Below are 18,190 nucleotides of genomic sequence, written 5' to 3' on the forward strand. Positions count from 1 at the left end.
GGCGGGGCGCTGTGGTGGTGCCGGTGGGCACCTGCAGGAGCTCTCGAGGGGCAGCAGCTCCTCTTGCCTTGATGGCCCCACCCCCAGGCTGCCCACAGTCAGAGACACACAAGCCGCTAGCAGTTCACCCAGTCACACTCGTGCCCAACGTATCTGGCTGGACTGGAATGCGGGCGGCTGGACAGGCACAGCCCGGCCCTCACTGCTTCCTCAGGGCTGGACCTGGCGAGGCCTCTGCTCAGGACTGGGCCCCCCTGGGCCCCTCGGCCAAGATGGGCTGGCAGCCAGGGTTGAGGGCCCTTCCTTCCTCCTCTTCGGATCTGCCCTCTCCCCGGGATCTTGCCCCTTCAGAGGGCTGGTGGGTGGTGCCAGGCTGGCCACTCCAGTCCAGCAGCCTGGGCAGGAGGGCCCTTTGCAAGGCCCACAGCAGGCTCCACGGGGGGCACACCCACTTGGTTCCCCAGCACACACTCGCACCACGCCTGCCCATGGGCCCGCCCCAGGCCACATCTAGGTCAGGCCTGGACACGACTTCCTGGGAGAGGCAGAGACAGGTGCTGCTGGCTGCGCGGCCATGGCTGGGGGCGTGTGGGGCCGGGCCCGGGCTGCCCCTGTGGGGGCCCTAAGTCTGACAGCTCTGGCTGAAGGGATCCGGGCCAGCCAGGAGCAGTGCCCGGGACCCCCTCCCACAGGCCCCCAGCCTCAGCCCCAGGAGCTTGAAGCCGAAGCTGAGGTCCAGGCTGCCACCCCCACCCCTGAGGCCGAGCCGGGAAGTGGAGCATCAGCCCTCGGCGTCGGCAGTGAGCCCTGCTCCCCCCACGGCACCCAGGAGCCGGCCTCCGAGGGCCCCTACCAGGTGAGCTGACAGGGTTGCTCCTGGGAGTCATGGGTGGCCCGCCAGCTCCCTTGGGCTGGAGGTGGGGGCTGCAGAGCGCCGGGACTCTGCGGGGACGCCAGAAAAGGGGCTGGCGAGGACAGCAGAAGAGCTCGGAGGTTTCCTGCACCCCCAGCCTGTTCTTGGCATCCCCTTCCCCAAAGAGTTCCTGGGATGAAGGGGCTCTCGCTGACCTCGCGCTGTACACGGCTGCCTGCTTGGAGGAGGGCCGGCTTTGCGGGGACCCAGGCCACGGCGCTCACCCTGTCCTCGGCCCTGGAGGCCCGGGGGCAGCGCCTGGATGACCAGGTCAGCCCCTTCCTACCCCAGACAGGGGCCCTCCACTGTGGGGGGTGGGAGCGCAGCCTGATGCCACGCCCACTTCAGAGAGGCCTGCGGGAGCGGGTGGAATGCTGGCCCCGCGGGCAGTGTGCTAGGGTCCAGCTGGCCTGGTTGCTGACCTCTGCCCTCTGCCCCCTCCCATGCTAGGTGCACGCCCTGGTGCGTGGGCTGTTGGCGCAGGTGCCCAGCCTGGCCGAGGGGCGGCCGCGGCGGGCGGCCGTGCGGGTGCTGAGCGCGCTGGCCCTGGAGCACGCGCAAGACGTGGTGTGCGCACTGCTGCCGCGCTCCTTGCCTCCAGACCGGTAATCCGCCCTCGCGGCCCCCAGGCGGCTTCCTTCAGACTTCCCGCTTGGTTCCTGGCGGCAGGCAGGGCTCCCCCACCCCCGCCCGGGACAGCCGGGGAGACCAGCTGGGGTGTTGACTCCTGGGTGGATTCCCTGGGAGAAGTCATCTAACGCCAGGTTTATTTCACTGCGGCTGCCGATCTGGAGCCCCTGCGGGGCACCTCGTGGCTGCCTCCACCCCGCAGCCTGGGCACCGGCGCCGGTCTCACTCCAGCCCCTACTCCCACCCCAGGGCGGCAGCTGAACTGTGGCGAAGCCTAAGCCGGAACCAGCGCGTAAACGGGCAGGTGCTGGTGCAACTGCTGTGGGCGCTGAAGCGCGCCGCGGGGAGCGAGCCGGAGGCGCTGGCGGTAGGTGGCCCGCGCCCTCCTCCGGGGGGCCAGAGAGTCGGGCGCTGATGCGGGGCAAGCAGCGTGGGCTGAGCCGCAGAAAACCCCGGGCGCCAGGCCAGAGGCAGGTGCGCCTGCCCCGCCGAGGCCCCAGGCGGCTCCCAGCGCTCCCCAGGGCTGAGCCGGCGGCTTGTTCTGCAGGCCACGCGGGCGCTCGGAGAGATGCTGGCCGTGTCAGGCTGTGTGGGAGCCACGCGGGGCTTCTACACGCACCTGCTACTCGTGCTGGTCACGCAGCTGCACCAGCTGGCCCGGGGCTCGCGCTCCCCTGACTCCCCTAAGGTTTGGGCCCCGACTCACCGAGGGCCACCGCACAGCCACGCCAGGTGAGAGGTGACACCTGGACAAGGAGGGGTGGGGGCCGGAGCCCCCTCGGTCCTCACTGGCCATTTGCCCACCGCCCCCACTTCCAGCTGTGCTGTGGAGGCCTTGAAGGCCCTGCTCACTGGGGACGGAGGCCGCATGGTGGTCACGTGCATGGAGCAGGCGGGAGGTTGGAGGTTGGAGGAGGCTGGTGGGAGCCCACACCCACCTGGAGGGCGTCCTACTGCTGGCCAGGTGAGGAGAGGCTTGCCACTGGCCAGGTCGGAGCTAGGGGCGGGGGACGGGGCAGGGGCATGAGGGCGGTGGGGCAGGGCCTTCTCCAGGGGTGAGGCGCCCACGCGGAGGGAGAGCTCCCACTGCCGCCCCACCCCAGTGCCATGGTGGCGCACGCCGACCACCACCTGCGAGGCCTCTTCGCAGACTTGCTGCCCCGGCTGCGCAGCGCCGACGTCCCGCAGCGCCTCACGGCCATGGCCTTCTTCACCGGGGTGAGCCGGCCTCCCGGGGGGCTGGGGAGGGCTGACGGGGGACGGTCCGGGGACCCAGAGCGCGCTGACCTCGCGTCCCTGGCCCAGCTGCTGCAGAGCCGGCCCACCGCACAGCTGCTGCGGGAGGAGGCCATCCTGGAGCGGCTCCGGACCTGGCAGCGCGACCCCGAGCCCACCGTGCGCTGGCTGGGGCTGCTCGGCCTCGGCCACCTGGCGCTCAATCGCGGGAAGGTGAGGGCGGGGCCGGCATGGGCCGGGTGGGGCCGGGCGGCGCCGCGAGGGGTCGCGAGTGTCTGTCCCCGCAGGTGCGGCACGAGAGCACGCTGCTGCCGGCGCTCCTGGGCGCGCTGGGCGAGGGCGACGCGCGGCTCGTGTGCGCGGCGCTGGGCGCGCTGCGGAGGCTCCTGTTGCGGCCGCGGGCACCCGTGCGGCTCCTGAGCTCCGAGCTGGGGTCGCGCCTCCCACCGCTGCTGGACGACGTGAGCAACGCCCGGCCCCGCCCCCAGGCCCAGGCCCCGCCCCAGGCCCCGCCCCCAGGCCCAGGCCCCGCCCCCAGGCCCCAGGCCCCGCCCCCAGGCCCCGCCCCCCACGCCCCCACGGGCTCTTCCCTTACTGCAGACGCACTCCCCGGCCCCGCCCACCGACGTTCCCACCCGGCCCCTTCCCCTCCCGCCGTGGGCCGGCCCCTTTCCCCAGGGTCGCCCCCCCCAGCAGTTCTCCCCCCAGCCAGGAGCCCCACCCTCCTTGCCGTGCTCCGGCCGCCCCTCCCACCCTTGGCTGCCGCTCCCAGTGACCGGGTCTCGCCCTCAGGCCCGGGACTCGGTGCGCGCCTCTGCGGTGGGCCTCCTTGGCACGCTGGTGCGTCGGGGCCGGGGCGGGCTTCAGGTGGGGCTCCGCGGGCCCCTGCGGGAGCTGGTGCTGCGGAGTCTGGTGCCTCTGCTGCTGCGTCTGCACGACCCCAGCCGGGACGCCGCTGAGGTCAGCGCCCACCCCGGCCCGGGCAGGGACGCCCCCAGGGCTCCTCCGCCCCGACCCCGCGGCGGATGCCGCTTCCTGGGCCCACACCCCTGCCCCCTTGCCCTGTGTCAGAGCTCAGAGTGGACGCTAGCCCGCTGTGACCAGGCCCTGCGCTGGGGCCTGCTGGAGGAGGTGGTCACTGTGGCCCACTACGACAGCCCCGAGGCCCTAAACCGCGTCTGCCACCGCCTGGTCAGTAGGGGGAGCTCGTGATGGGGGCGTGGCCGGCAACACTGGCGGGTGAACGGAAGCCCGGCGCCTTGCCCTTCCCTGACGCTCCTGGGGGACCTTTGGATTCAGCTGTGCTACCTCCCCATGTAGGAATGTCCCCCCTCCCCCCGCCCCAATCACTTCTGTCCCCAGGTCCAGCGACACCCCAGCCACGTGCACCACTTCCTGAGCCAGGCCCAGGGCTACCTGCACAGTCCCCAGGACCCCTTGCGGCGGGCGGCCACCGTGCTCACCGGTGAGGCAGGCCTGGGCCATGTGGGGCCTCCGCCGGTGCTCTGGGCACTGAGCCCCACTCCCTGCTCACAGGTTTGCTTCCACAGGCTTCCTTGTCCATCACGCCAGCTCCAGCCGTGTCACCCAGGACCTACTGGACTCCCTGCTCCAGGGTGAGGAGCTGGCTCCCCAGGGTCCTGGAGGTGACAGGTGGGGGGCGGGGATGGGCGGCTGGGCCGTCCTGGGCTCCCCTCCCACCTCCCTGAGACACGGTTTCCTGCAGACCTGGGCCAGCTGCAGAACGACCCACTGCCCACAGTGGCCGCAGCGGCACATGTGACCGCCCAGCAGGTCGTGCTGCTGGCCCGGGCGCAAGGCCAGCCCCAGGGCCACCTCCTGCTCCGCCTGGCCCCGTGGCGCAGGGCCCAGCCTGCCCGACAGCTGCCCGTCTATGACGACAGCCCCTTCCAGCGCCGGAGCCTGGCTGACCGCTGGGGCTGCCCGGGACCCCGCGGCACCTGACCTGGGGCACGTCGGTGGAAGGCCCGAGGCGGGACGCAGGTGTCTGCTGCCTTGGGCCCCTTCTCTGGGCCGTGGCAGCCGTGTGACCAAGGGCCAGGCAGCGCCTTCGGTCCGGGACATTTCACCCTTGGCCCCTGCCCCTTGCGTGCAGGGGGCCGCCCCTGGCCAGGCTCGCTCTCCCGGTCCTCGGAGTGTGCCGGGCACCCCCGTCTGGGGCCTGGCAGCTGACCCGTGCGGCTCCTGGACTCCTGCACTGCAGTGGCCTGCCGGGGCCTCCTTGTCCCCCACTCCTCACTGCTGTCCGGAGGTGCCAGCCTGAGAGGAGCTGACCTGCTGTCCCTCACCCACTGGACCCCACTGGCCAGTCCCCCACCTGTCCTGGTGGCTCCTCCCTGAGCGTGGTCTCCTCTGAAAGGTGGCGCTGAGCACAGGCCAGGACCACACCCGTGGGGTCAGGTGACCAGGCCGGGAGTACTGCTGGCAGCACCTGTGCCCTGGCTGAGCCCACGGGGAGAGGCCTGGGGAGCCCCCGCCACCGGGAGTCTCCCCCCAGCTGCTGGCCCTGGCCGGGTCCCACCTGGAACGCACCCACAGGACGTGTGCACGGCCTGGGAGGGGTGAAGCACTTTAAGCAAACAGGTGGGGCCTGCGTTGTGGTTAAACAGCTGCTTACAGGGCCACTATCGCACGGGGCGCTGGTTCAAGTCCCAGCCGCTCCACTTCCCATCCGTCTCCGTGCTGGTGGCCTGGGAAGGCAGAGGAAGATGGCCCAAGTGCTTGGACCCCTGCACCTGCGTGGGAGACGCGGATCTGGCTTTTGCAGCCATTCTGAGCAGTGAACCAGCAGATGGGAGGTCTCTCTGCCAATACATCTTACGAAATGAAGGAAGTGTGTAGATCCAAGGCTGGGTGTCTGTCCGCTCAGGCCGGCAAGGGTAGGGGTCGGCCCCGTGGCCGGGCTAAAGGTCAGGCCGGTTCTGGGTGCCAGGTCATGCTGGGGCTCTCTGGATAGGAGGGACGTGCCGTGGTTCAGCACGCACAGAGCCGACGGGGGTCAGGGCCTCTGCCGCCGTGCCCAGGGTCGGCTCTTCGTGAAGCTAGGGGCATGACCTGGTGTAGTCGTCCGGATATCCTCCAGGGCTGATGGTGCCGGGGGATTCAGCACCCAGGGAGGTGCCAGAGAGGCCAGGAGGCCCCAGCCCCCCCAGTGAGTGAGAGAGGGAGGAAGGGCGGGGGCTGGGCAGGAGAGCTCCCACATGTCTCTCAGGACAGAAGCAGCCGGGCCCCAGGACCGGTGCAGCATTCACTCCTCCCAGCACAGGTTTGTCCGCGCCCCAGGGTATTGCCAGAGATCCTTGTCGGCAAACCCAGCGGCACCACGGGGCCCACTCCCCTCCCGCGTGGCCGCTGGCTCAGGCCCCGTCCCTGCAGTCCCCCTCAGCGCCTGGGTTACCACCGTCCCAGCAGCACCGAGGCTCGGGCGAGCCAGCACGGCCATGCGGCTGGTGGCTTGGACTGGCCAAGTCCAAGCGAGGGCAGGGCAGGCTCCCCCTGTCCCTTGGTGCCTGCTGTGAGCCCCCGTGTCCCCCCACTCCTGCCCAGGGACCCTCAGACAGGCCATGAACACTCTTGGCTCCACACACCGTGTTTACTGGGTGCCGCCAGCTCCCAGGCCCTGTGAGAGCTGGCCCAGGCTTGCCGGCTGGCAGGGCTGCTGGCTCAGCCCGGCCAGCAGTGCCAGGGAGGCGTAGAGCGCACACGTGGGGCCCTGGGCCCGCGGCTCCCAGCACACCTCTGGGGCGCCCGCCTGTGGCTCGTGGCCACACTCCTCCAGCAAGGTCCAGGCGGCCGCGTCCTCGCCCCAGCTGCTCCCCAAGAGCCTGGGGGGCAGGGGCACTGTCCTGCGCTCCTCCCAGGGGACACTCTGCTCCAGGAAGCTCCCCACCTGCCAGGAGGGGATGAGTAAGCTGGTGGACGCGCAGCGTCTGCTCACGGCACCCCTTCCCAGAGCCGCCCGGGGCCACCGTCCACGGGCCAGCCGTGCCCTGCCTCCCGCACACACTCACCAGCTCCAGCTGCCCCACCAGGGCCCCTGTCTCCAGCGCCTGGGCCAGCAGCTCCTGCTGAGTTCCGCTCAGCACTGGAGAGAGACCGGAGGAGAGGGGTCCTTGCCGGCTCAGTGGGAGAGCCCAGGTCCCGCCCTTCTGGCACCCCCGGGGCTCACCGGTCAGTGCCCCGACCAGGTAGAAGACGGGGTTGACGACCTCCAGCACCAGCGCCCCGGAGGCACGTGGCAGGCACTCGAACACGGCTCTGGCTGGACCGTCCTGGGGCTGCGGCTCCTCGCGGCTCAGGCCCTGCTCCAGCTAGGGGCACGCACGGGCTGTGAGCCTGGGCGGCCGGGCAGGCCCCACCCGCAGCCTGGCTTCCCCTCAGCTCACCAGCGACTCCAGGGCCCCCAGGGCCTGGTGGTCCCGCAGCAACGTCGCCAGGCCCCCCAGCAGCTTCCGGCTCAGCCTCCCGTCCAAGCACTCGAGCTGCAGCAGCTTGGCCTCCACCTCTGCCCGAAGGCCCTGGAAGTCTTCCGTGAGCACCGGGCACTCAGCCGGCCCGTCTGTAGGGAACGAGTGTGGCACTGCCCGGCTGCCCGCAGGGCCCTGGACAGCCCTGGTCAGGAGGCACCGACCCCGTGGGGGTTCAAGGAGCGTGGAGGGGCCACTGACCTGCCTCAAAGTTGGATACCCAGGAATGCAATACAATATCACCGGAGCTCCGTGGCTTGTCACCTGCGTCACAGGAAGACTCGTGCCTCAGGCAGGACACGAGGAAGGGCCAGGGAGGGCAGCAGAGGCCTCCCCTGGGCCCCCGCAGTCCCTCTCTGCTCCGCTGACCCTGGTAGGCAGATGGGGCCGAGAAGGCTGGGCTAGGGGTGCCCGGGCCTCACCTGAGGGGAGCGGCTGGAACGTCTTCCGCTTCTCTGGGAGGAAGAGGATGTCTGGGAGGCAGCGAGAGCGACAGGAGGGCAGGTCAGCACCCCACCAGGGGTGCCCTCCACCCCAGGTCCTGCTCTGATGGCTCGTGCCCAGAGCCACCCCAGCCGGCTGTGCAGCCAGATGCCTCCTGCCGCCCCCAGCCCCCGCTCACCCCAGTCAGAGCCAATGACCAGCTGGGCCACCCGGAAGGCGAGGACGCTGCCTGCGGGGATGGTGACCATCTTCTTCCGGTTCAGGTGGCCCTGGCCCTTGCCCTGTGGGGTGGATATAGGCTCAGGCTGGGCTCTGGGCTCCGGGTCGGGGGGTGTGGGTGTGGGCTGCTTGGTGGTGACAGGGTTGTCACCGGTGGTGGCCAACACGGGCTGCAGGACACCCTGGCTGTGAGCGGCCCTCAGAGGGGTCTCCGCAGAGCCCACCCGGGTGGGGCTGGTGGGGCAGGGCTGGCCACACACCTGCAAGTGCACGGCTGCAGACAGTGTGAACTGGCCTGAGCCCTCCTGCTTGCGGGCCTGGGTGACCTGCACCTCCTGCTGCGTCTGTAGCACCTCAGTCACCACGTACACGTTGTCCCCACAACGGCGCAGCTGCTGCAGGATTTTGGGTTCCGGCTGCCGCAGGCGCCTGGGGCCCAAGGGCCAGGAAGCTCATGGGGGAGCCACACCACGGGACTCTTGCCTCCCCCGCTGACCCGGGGCACCCAGCAGTCTGTGGACACCAGTCTGGTGCTCCTGTGAGTGTCCGTGGTGGGGAGGGATGGGCTCCAGGGAGAGAGATGCCCACCACCCCCCGACTCGGCTGCCCTCCACCGCCGTCTGTCGCCTGTGCCCCGTGTCCACTCCACGCCCTTCTCACAGCAGCCGGGGCCCAGCCTGACCCCCGGGGCCCAGGGCGCCCAGGCTCCAGTCCCGGCCGGGGAGGCTGGATGACCTCTGCAGCCTCCTTCCCGAGCCGCCGCGCTCACCTGCTGCGGAGCATGGCCTCCAAGGTGCTCGTGCCCACTCGCAGCCTGCACACTTTCATGGAGCTGCTGCTGCTGCCGGAGACAGCAGCCTCGCCCGCGATCCTCCCCGGCCCGGGGCCCGCCAGCTCCACACTGCCCTGAACCCGCGCATCCACGACATCGTCGAAGTGGAAGCAGGCGCTGCACTCCGCATCTGCAGAAGAGAGACCCCAGGCCCTGTCCCCGCCTGCCGCAGCCCGCTCGAGGCTCTGCGGGCGCCAGCACCAGGCTGCCTACCTGGCTCCGGGGCCTCAGGCTCCAGGATGTCTTTGATTGACAGGTTGGTGCACAGGTACCGAGACTTCCAGAACAGGGAGCGGGAGGGCTTCCTGTGCAGCAGGCAGTAGGGCCGGAAGCTGGAGGAGCTGTGGAGGCTGGCCACGGGGGTGAGCTCCCGGCTGCTGTCCAGCTCGCGGACCACGCTGCGGACCACGCTTTCGAAGGCCGACGGCATGCTTCCCAGAAGTGGGGGTCGGGCAACGTGCCGCAGGGCTGGAGGGGCGGGGGCAGGCGGTTGGCACTTAGATGCCTGCAAAGCAGCTGTGGCCAGCCAGTCCTGAGGCGTCCTGGCTGGCGGGAGGCTCCTGCCCCAGCCACTCCCCAGGGCCGAAGGAAGCCGTGGGGCCGGGTAAAGCCGCCACCTGAGGCACTGGCATCCCCTATGGGCATCGGTTCCAGTCCTGGCTGCTTCGCTTCCGATCCAGCTGTGAAAAGCAGTGGAGGACGGCCCACGTGCTTGGGCCCCTGCACCCACGTGGGAGACCTGGAAGAAGCTCCTGGCGACGGCCTAGCTGTGTTGGCCATCGCGGCCATCTGGGGAGTGAAGCAGCAGGTGGAAGACTCTCTCTCTCTCTCTCTCTCTCTCTCTCTCTTCTCTCTCTCTGCCTCTCCCTCTCTGTAACTCTGACTTTCAAATAAATAAGTAAACAAATAAATCTTAAAAAAAAAGAGGAGGAAGCAGCGGCAGCAGCGCGTCCACCTGCCTCCCACTGTCCCTGTCTCCACAGGGCCCCGAGGGCCTCCAGGCCGGCATCACTCACAGCCCTCGGCAGCTCAGGCCACTGGGACAGGCCCTGGGCACTGTGCTGGGGCGAGGGGGCCAGGAGCTGCAGCGCGTGTCAGCCTAAGAAGCTTAGAGCCAGCATGCAGGGGTCAGGGCTCAGACCCCTGTGGCTGCTGCCTCCCTGGCCGGGGGGCTCAGAGGACCAGGGAGGAAGCAGAAGTCCCCCCTGCCTCCTGGGACCTGGCACTGGGCGAGCAGCAAGCCCCAGCAGTGTCCCTGGGCCCCACCCCGGCCTTCAGGGCCTCCTCTGTGCCTGGAGCCCCAGGAGCCTCCTGTCTGGGGCTGAGGCTTCAGGGTTCAGAGGCCAAAGCAGGCCTGAGCTGGACACAGGAAACCTGGGCCAGCCCGGAGGGGCAGCCACTCCTCGAGGAAGCCAATGCCTACAACCGCCGCGAGGGCCTGGGTGCCGGGCAGGCCGACCCCAGCGCGCTGCCCAGGCAGACAGCTTTCCAGAGACCCGGGGTGACCTGGGAGGGTGCAGAAGCGAGGTTGTCCCCACCCAGAGTGCTGAGTGAGTGCCGGGCGGGGTGCAGCTCACCTTGACCGTGACCGTGACCGTGGGCACCGGAGGGCAGAGGCTTGGTCCCAGGGAGCGAAGTGAGACTGTCTTGTGGGCTGGGGCCAGTCGTCTGAGCAGACGGGAGCAGCAGAGTGAGCTGAAGCCTTGGAAGTGAAACTGGGTTCCTGGAAACCTCCCTGGGGCCCGCCCAGCCCCGTCCCCTCCTCCCAGGAACCAGTTGGGCCTGGAGGGGAAGTGCCTGCCCGGCCGCCCAGCTGCCGTTCCTGGCGGCCTCTACCGGGCAGCTCACTTCCTTAAACACCCACAGTGGAGGTACACAGGGTGCAAAGGTCAGGAAGCACTCGGACAGCTGCTAGCACCGGGGGTCATCCGGGAAGCGTGGCGCATGCCCCCTGGAAGAGGCCCGAGTTGGCGGGGACGGTGCTGGCCACCCCTGACCCGCAGTGCCTGGAAGGACCGAAGGCACGGGCTCCAGTGGGCCTGATGAGCCAGTGTTCCCTGCCGTCGCCCAAAAGCGTAAAGTCACTGATGTGGGGGTGAAAAAACACAGCAAACCCACGGTGGAACACACGCGTCGGACGGCAGCACCGGGCCCTGGACAAGGCTTGCCCACAGGCCAGGCGAGGTGCGTGACTCCGGGAAGCGTCGAGCAGGCACATGGGGGGTCTCCGGCTGTGGAGAGGCTGGCACGCCAGCCTGAGGAAGCGAGTGTCAGGAGGTGGCAGCTCAGAAGCTCACGGGAAGCGGCCCAGGATTTCACACCCCAAGTCCTGCCTACTCCCTGGGGGTCCCGGCCTCCCCCAGGGGAGGCTGCCCGGGACAATCCTCTCTCGGCACCCACGGGTGGCCCCCAGGGGAGGCTGCCCAGGACAATCCTCTCTCGGCACCCACGGATGGCCCCCAGGGGAGGCTGCCCGGACAACCCTCTCTCGGCACCCACGGGTGGCCCCCAGGGGAGGCTGCCCGGACAACCCTCTCTCGGCACCCACGGGTGGCCCCCAGGGGAGGCTGCCCAGACAACCCTCTCTCGGCACCCACGGGTGACCCCCAGGGGAGGCTGCCCGGGACAACCCTCTCTCGGCACCCACGGGTGACCCCCAGGGGAGGCTGCCCGGACAACCCTCTCTCGGCACCCACGGGGGGCCCCCAGGGGAGGCTGCCCGGACAACCCTCTCTCGGCACCCACGGGTGACCCCCAGGGGAGGCTGCCCGGGACAACCCTCTCTCGGCACCCACGGGTGGCCCCCCAGGGGAGGCTCCCCGGGACAACCCTCTCTCGGCACCCACGGGGGGCCCCCAGGGGAGGCTGCCCGGGACAACCCTCTCTCGGCACCCACGGGGGGCCCCCAGGGGAGGCTGCCCGGGACAACCCTCTCTCGGCACCCACGGGGGGCCCCCAGGGGAGGCTGCCCGGGACAACCCTCTCTCGGCACCCACGGGGGGCCCCCAGGGGAGGCTGCCCGGGACAACCCTCTCTCGGCACCCACGGGTGGCCCCCAGGGGAGGCTCCCCAGGACAACCCTCTCTCGGCACCCACGGGTGGCCCGGCCTGACCACACGGAGCAATAAAACCGTCACGTCCTTCCTCCAGGGTGGCGCCCCAGGGAGGCTCCTCTGCCCGCCCAGGGGGCTCCCCGTGTGACAGCACTGAGCAGGGAACGCCGGGGAGGAATCCACTCACCGACACAGCACACCTCTGTCCTGGGGGGGGCACGGCGGGAAGACCTGGGCCCTTGCCTTGTCAGCCGCAGTCTGAGCACTGGGCACTCGGCTCTGCCGCCCGCCCCGCCGGGGGCATCCTCTGCACTTACCCACGGGGCCTCGCCGTCCCCAGGCTGAGTGGCGGGCGCTCTCTCTCAGGTTCTGCCCCCCCCCCCGTTCTGCCGGACCCCCGGCCCAGCACCCCTGCCACCCTGCTGACCGCCGCTCTCTGTCCCACCCTGAATTCTTTCTCGTGAGGAGCCTGCCCCTCCCGCCGCCGCCAAGTTTGTGAACCATCTGTTAATACAGCTGTTTCAGATACGTGGTCCCGGTAGCAACACCAAGCTGGGGAGAAAGTGCCCCTGGGTCACCAGAGCTGGTCCTGTCCCCCACGTGGACACCCCCTGCTCTGGGGCTGTGAGTCGGTCCTGGTGAGTGGCCCCATCACAGGTGCTAGAGGCCGGGGCAGCCGTGGCCCTCAGCTGTGGGCTCCCGGGCACTGCCCTGCCCTTGCAGACCCGTGGGCTCCCAGGTCTCCTCTGGGGACCCCTCTGGGCATGCCCCCCCTTGCTGAAGGGCCCTGGAGTGTGGGGCCCCGGCGGGGTGGGGCCAGCCGGTCTTGCTGTTCTGGAGGGCTAGCTGCCTCGTGGGCACCCGGTAGGAGGCAGGAGCTCGGGCAACTGAGGGTGTGGCTCGCGGTGTCCCTGTCTGCCCACCAGCTGGTAGGACCTGGGGCAGCCACGGCTCCGGCTGGGCTGCTGTGTGCTTGTGCAACCTCTTGTTCCCCAAACAAAAAGCCCTGGGCAGCCTCAGCCGGAGAGAGCGGATGTGAGCCAGCCTGCGGGAAACGGAGGAGGAAGGGCGCTGGCTTCTAGGAACAGTCAGGGAGAGGCCAGCTCTCGGGGAGCACGCGGGCTCCCAGCCACCGGCCCATGGCTTCGTGCTCCCGCCCGCTGGGGACCACGCCACGACCCTGCCTGTGTGCACTGGGCCCCCAGCCACAGCCCGGCCTCCGGTGGAGTTGGGCAGGGGTTGCCCGAGTGGGCGCTGAGCCCGAGAAAGTTCGCGGCAACCACAGCCCTCTGGGTGCCCGGGCAGGAGGGCGCCGCACTGGACGGCCCAGAGGGCATCCCAGCGCTACAGGGCCAGAGCCGGGCTGTGGGGTCCGGCATGTGCCCCCGCCCGCCCGTCCTGAGGCCGTGCGCAGGATGGCTGAGGGGCAGGGGATCGCCTAGGCACGTGGGGCCCACTCGCTTTGTGGGAGACAGTGACCACCAGGTTATAGCTTTGGGGGCCGCCAGGCTCAGTTCTGGGGCCTGCGGCGACGCTGCGAGCCGGGTTCTCCAAGGAAGAGGGGGGTTTATCTGTGTGAATCCCAGAGGGGGAGCAGGCGGCAGCCTGGACCAGCAGGAAGGAAGCCAGTCGCTGCAGCTTCGCGGGGGAAAGGGCGCCTGGCCGGGCAGGGGCGGCGCGGGGCATCTCGGCCTAGCGCCACCGTCCCCCCCCTCCGAACGTCCATGCAGAGCGCGAGGCGGTAGTACAGACTCTGTGGGCTTTTTTTTTTTTTTTAAAAGCATGTGTTTATTCATTTCTGTATCGATTTCCTACCCACTGAGTGCCTCCCCAAACGCCTCTCCAGGGCTCTCTGGAGCGATCCGGGCTGCGGGTTCCAGCCAGTGCACCGTGTCACAGCATCCCCGCCCACCCTGCCCCACTCGAGTCCTGACTGCTGCTCCCAGGCCACCTCCCTGCTCCGGTGCCCGGCAATGATGTAGGCAGGCAGAGGATAAAACGGACTAGGCTTGTGAGCGGGAAGACCACGCCCGGGTGTGAGCTCCTGCCCCTGCCTGACCCCACCTGCCAATCAGGCTACGTGACCACACCCCGCTGGAAGTGGACAACAGGCCTGGAACACGGTGGGCCGGGCCCTTTTTCGTCAGTATGGACCCTCGCTGCCCTTGTTGGCCCCGCGCTGCTAGCAGCTCCCCAGAGCCAAAGGCTGCTGCATGTGGCTCTGTGTCCAGACCCCGCTGCTGTGGACGGGGCCCTGGGCTCTGTGTCCAGACCCCCCTGCTGCGGACGGGGCGCTGGGCTCGGTGTCCAGACCCCCCTGCTGCGGACGGGGCGCTGGGCTCTGTGTCCAGACCCCCCCTGCTGCGGACGGGGCGCTGGGCTCTGTGTCCAGACCCCCCTGCTGCGGACGGGGCGCTGGGCTCTGTGTCCAGACCCCCCTGCTGCGGACGGGGCGCTGGGCTCTGTGTCCAGACCCCCCTGCTGCGGACGGGGCGCTGGGCTCTGTGTCCAGACCCCCCTGCTGCGGACGGGGCGCTGGGCTCTGTGTCCAGACCCCCCTGCTGCGGACGGGGCGCTGGGCTCTGTGTCCAGATCCCCCTGCTGCGGACGGGGCGCTGGGCTCTGTGTCCAGATCCCCCTGCTGCGGACGGGGCGCTGGGCTCTGTGTCCACATCCCCCTGCTGCGGACGGGGCGCTGGGCTCTGTGTCCAGATCCCCCTGCTGCGGACAGGGCCTGGGCTCTGTGTCCAGACCCCCCTGCTGCGGACGGGGCGCTGGGCTCTGTGTCCACATCCCCCTGCTGCGGACGGGGCGCTGGGCTCTGTGTCCAGACCCCCCTGCTGCGGATGGGGCCTGGGCTCTGTGTCCAGATCCCCCTGCTGCGGACGGGGCGCTGCACACGGCTCAGCCTGCTGCGGACGGAGCCCTCGCTCCCCTCACGGAATAAAAACGCTTACACACTTAGCGTGCCTGGGCTATCTGAGCCACATTCAGAATTCTCTGAATTCGTGGCAAGAGCCCACACCGCCTAATGCTTTCAGAAAACTCATAGGCACCCCGGTATCAGCAGGGCGGCAGGAGACGGTCCAGGTGCTCGGCGAGACCAGGATAGGTTCCTGGTTCCCAGCCCTGGGGAGTGAGCCAGTGGGGGGGATCTCTCTGCCTGTCAATCAAATGCAGGCATGCATCCTCTCACGGCTCCCAGGTCTCACAGAGGGTTCTGGGGTAGCCTTAGGAGGCAGGGCTGCAGAGAAGCGGGGTGTGGCCAGGCCCGCCTGGCACGGGGGACCGCTGTGTAGCTCAGGAGGGAGAAGGCGGCTTGGGCTGCAGGGCAGAGAAAGCCAGAGTGGGGTCGCCGCTGTGGCGGAGCGGGCGAAGCCGCTGCCTGCGGTGCCGGTGTCCCGCCGAGCTGGTTCTGATGGCCGGGAAGGCGGGGGAGGATGGCCCGACTGTGCCCCCACAAAGAAGCCCGGCACGGGGTCCTCTGGGCTCTGGCCTGGCCCAGGGAACCAGTGGATGGTCGATCCCTCTGTCGCTCCTTCACATACACACATCTGTAAAACGAAACACGAGCCCCGGAGGAGGGGAGAAGAGAGGGGCAGGCCTCGGTGGTCAGCTCCGAGTCTGCAGGCCACCCCGCCGTGGCCGGGAGTGCCGCAGGGAGAAAGAAGTGGGCTTGGGGGGAGGGGGGAGCAAGCGGGTGGTGGCTGGCTCCTGGCGGAGGCCGCGCTCTGGCTGGAGGACAGCGCCAGGCCTGAGAGGGCTCAGGACTCACCCCTCCCCCACCATCGGGGCGGGGGTCTCGGATGACTTGGGGGACACACGCAGCCTGACCCCGCGCGTGCCACTCTGCTCGGGGCCAGCCCGGCTCGCTCACGGGGCAGAGGCCGAGGCCGGGCCGCACCCCCAAGCACAGTGACCCAGGAGGACCCCTCGCCCTCTGTTGGTCCCACATTTCGCTGCCACAGCTACACACCTGATACCTTTTTACTATTTTTGCTGTAGCTATTCAACTGATTTGGAGAAGAAAAGCAAATTTTATTGATTAACGTATTTCCCATTTCCTGGGCTTTTTTCTTTTGAGATAGAGGAGAGAGAAGCACCTATGAGCTGGCTCACTCCCCAGACGCCCAGAGCGGCCAGGACTGGGCGCGGCAGGAGCTGGGAACTCAGTCCAGCCTGGCAGGTGGGTGGCAGGAAGCTTCTCCCTTGAGCCATCAGCGTCGCCTCCTAGGGTCTGTGGCGTCAGGCGCTGGAGCCAGGAACTCCGATGTGGGACCAGCGCTCCACTACAAGGCTGGACACTCGGCTCTCCTGTACTCCCACTGCTCCCACACAGCATCGCCATCAGCCGCAAGGATCTCCACTAACACCCGTGTCGTGAACGCCCGTCCTGGACACCTGAGATCCATACCACGGACACCCGGGCACCTGACACTCCGTACCATGGACACCCGGACACCTGACACTCCGTACCTGAAAACCTGTCCCGGGCACCTGACACTCCGTACCTGAACACCTGTCCCGGGCACCTGACACTCCGTACCATGGACACCCGGGCACCTGACACTCCGTACCACGGACACCTGTCCCGGGTACCTGACACTCCGTACCTGAACACCTGTCCCGGGCACCTGACACTCCGTACCTGAACACCTGTCCCGGGCACCTGACACTCCGTACCTGAACACCTGTCCCGGGCACCTGACACTCCGTACCTGAACACCTGTCCCGGGCACCTGACACTCCGTACCTGAACACCTGTCCCGGGCACCTGACACTCCGTACCTGAACACCTGTCCCGGGCACCTGACACTCCGTACCTGAACACCTGTCCCGGGCACCTGACACTCCGTACCTGAACACCTGTCCCGGGCACCTGACACTCCGTACCACGGGCACCTGACACTCCGTACCACGGACACCTGTCCCGGGCACCTGACACTCCGTACCACGGACACCTGACACTCCGTACCTGAACACCTGTCCCGGGCACCTGACACTCCGTACCTGAACACCTGTCCCGGACACCTGACACTCCGTACCTGAACACCTGTCCCGGGCACCTGACACTCCGTACCTGAACACCTGTCCCGGGCACCTGACACTCCGTACCTGAACACCTGTCCCGGGCACCTGACACTCCGTACCATGGACACCCGGGCACCTGACACTCCGTACCACGGACACCTGTCCCGGGCACCTGACACTCCGTACCTGAACACCTGTCCCGGGCACCTGACACTCCGTACCACGGACACCCGGGCACCTGACACTCCGTACCATGGACACCCGGACACCTGACACTCCGTACCACGGACACCCGGACACCTGACACTCCGTACCTGAAAACCTGTCCCGGGCACCTGACACTCCGTACCACGGACACCTGTCCCGGGCACCTGACACTCCGTACCACGGACACCTGTCCCGGGCACCTGACACTCCGTACCTGAAAACCTGTCCCGGGCACCTGACACTCCGTACCATGGACACCCGGGCACCTGACACTCCGTACCACGGACACCCGGGCACCTGACACTCCGTACCACGGACACCTGTCCCGGGCACCTGACACTCCGTACCTGAACACCTGTCCCAGGCACCTGACACTCCGTACCACGGACACCTGTCCCGGGCACCTGACACTCCGTACCACGGACACCTGTCCCGGGCACCTGACACTCCGTACCACGGACACCTGTCCCGGGCACCTGACACTCCGTACCACGGACACCCGGGCACCTGACACTCCGTACCACGGACACCTGTCCCGGGCACCTGACACTCCGTACCTGAACACCTGTCCCGGACACCTGACACTCCGTACCTGAACACCTGTCCCGGGCGCCTGACACTCCGTACCACGGACACCCGGGCACCTGACACTCCGTACCATGGACACCCGGACACCTGACACTCCGTACCACGGACACCCGGACACCTGACACTCCGTACCTGAAAACCTGTCCCGGGCACCTGACACTCCGTACCACGGACACCTGTCCCGGGCACCTGACACTCCGTACCTGAACACCTGTCCCGGGCACCTGACACTCCATAGCATGGACACCTGACACTCCATACCATGAACACCTGGACATCTGACACTCCGTACCATGGACACCCGGACACCTGACACTCCGTACCATGGACACCCGGACACCTGACACTCCGTACCATGGACACATGGACACCCGACACTCCGTACCATGGACACATGGACACCCGACACTCCGTACCACACTCCATACCATGGACACATGGACACCCGACACTCCGTACCATGGACACCCGACACTCCGTACCACACTCTGTACCATGGACACCTGGATACCTGACACTCCGTACCATGGACACATGGACACCCGACACT

General features: G+C 68.7%; 2 protein-coding genes across 2 annotated transcripts; one reads left to right on the forward strand and one right to left on the reverse strand.

Annotated features, from left to right (window-relative positions):
- The first annotated feature begins 574 nt into the window (after window positions 1-574).
- MROH6 (maestro heat like repeat family member 6) lies at window positions 575-6,377 on the forward strand. The gene is given in 17 exon segments (XM_062187918.1): window positions 575-858; window positions 1,032-1,101; window positions 1,103-1,183; window positions 1,364-1,518; window positions 1,793-1,910; window positions 2,091-2,275; window positions 2,363-2,438; window positions 2,440-2,507; window positions 2,647-2,761; window positions 2,849-2,992; window positions 3,067-3,240; window positions 3,572-3,739; window positions 3,851-3,970; window positions 4,142-4,244; window positions 4,330-4,395; window positions 4,506-5,383; window positions 5,420-6,377. Coding segments are annotated over 16 exon segments (2,166 nt in total). The 3' UTR covers window positions 4,745-5,383; window positions 5,420-6,377.
- A 5-nt stretch (window positions 6,378-6,382) lies between these two features.
- Window positions 6,383-10,555, reverse strand: GSDMD (gasdermin D). The gene is made up of 11 exons (XM_062187919.1): window positions 10,339-10,555; window positions 8,975-9,229; window positions 8,699-8,891; window positions 8,190-8,358; window positions 7,889-7,991; window positions 7,689-7,739; window positions 7,468-7,530; window positions 7,186-7,358; window positions 6,969-7,110; window positions 6,811-6,884; window positions 6,383-6,689 (listed from the first exon to the last, which is right to left on the reverse strand). Exons 2-11 carry the CDS (start codon window positions 9,189-9,191, stop codon window positions 6,393-6,395), a joined length of 1,482 nt encoding a protein of 493 aa, XP_062043903.1. The 5' UTR covers window positions 9,192-9,229; window positions 10,339-10,555; the 3' UTR covers window positions 6,383-6,392.
- Window positions 10,556-18,190: the final 7,635 nt, after the last annotated feature.

This window comes from Lepus europaeus, chromosome 4 (assembly GCF_033115175.1).
Source record: "Lepus europaeus isolate LE1 chromosome 4, mLepTim1.pri, whole genome shotgun sequence".
NCBI classification, from domain to species: Eukaryota; Metazoa; Chordata; class Mammalia; order Lagomorpha; family Leporidae; genus Lepus; species Lepus europaeus.

Coding starts and splice junctions, on each gene's coding strand:
- GSDMD (XM_062187919.1), bottom strand. CDS start 9,191: ATGCCGTCGGCCTTCGAAAGCGTGGTCCGCAGCGTGGTCCGCGAGCTG. Junction 7,992..8,189: donor CTGCAGCCGTGCACTTGCAG/GTGTGTGGCCAG, acceptor TCCACCCCACAG/GGCAAGGGCCAGGGCCACCT. Junction 7,531..7,688: donor GTTCCAGCCGCTCCCCTCAG/GTGAGGCCCGGG, acceptor CCTGTGACGCAG/GTGACAAGCCACGGAGCTCC.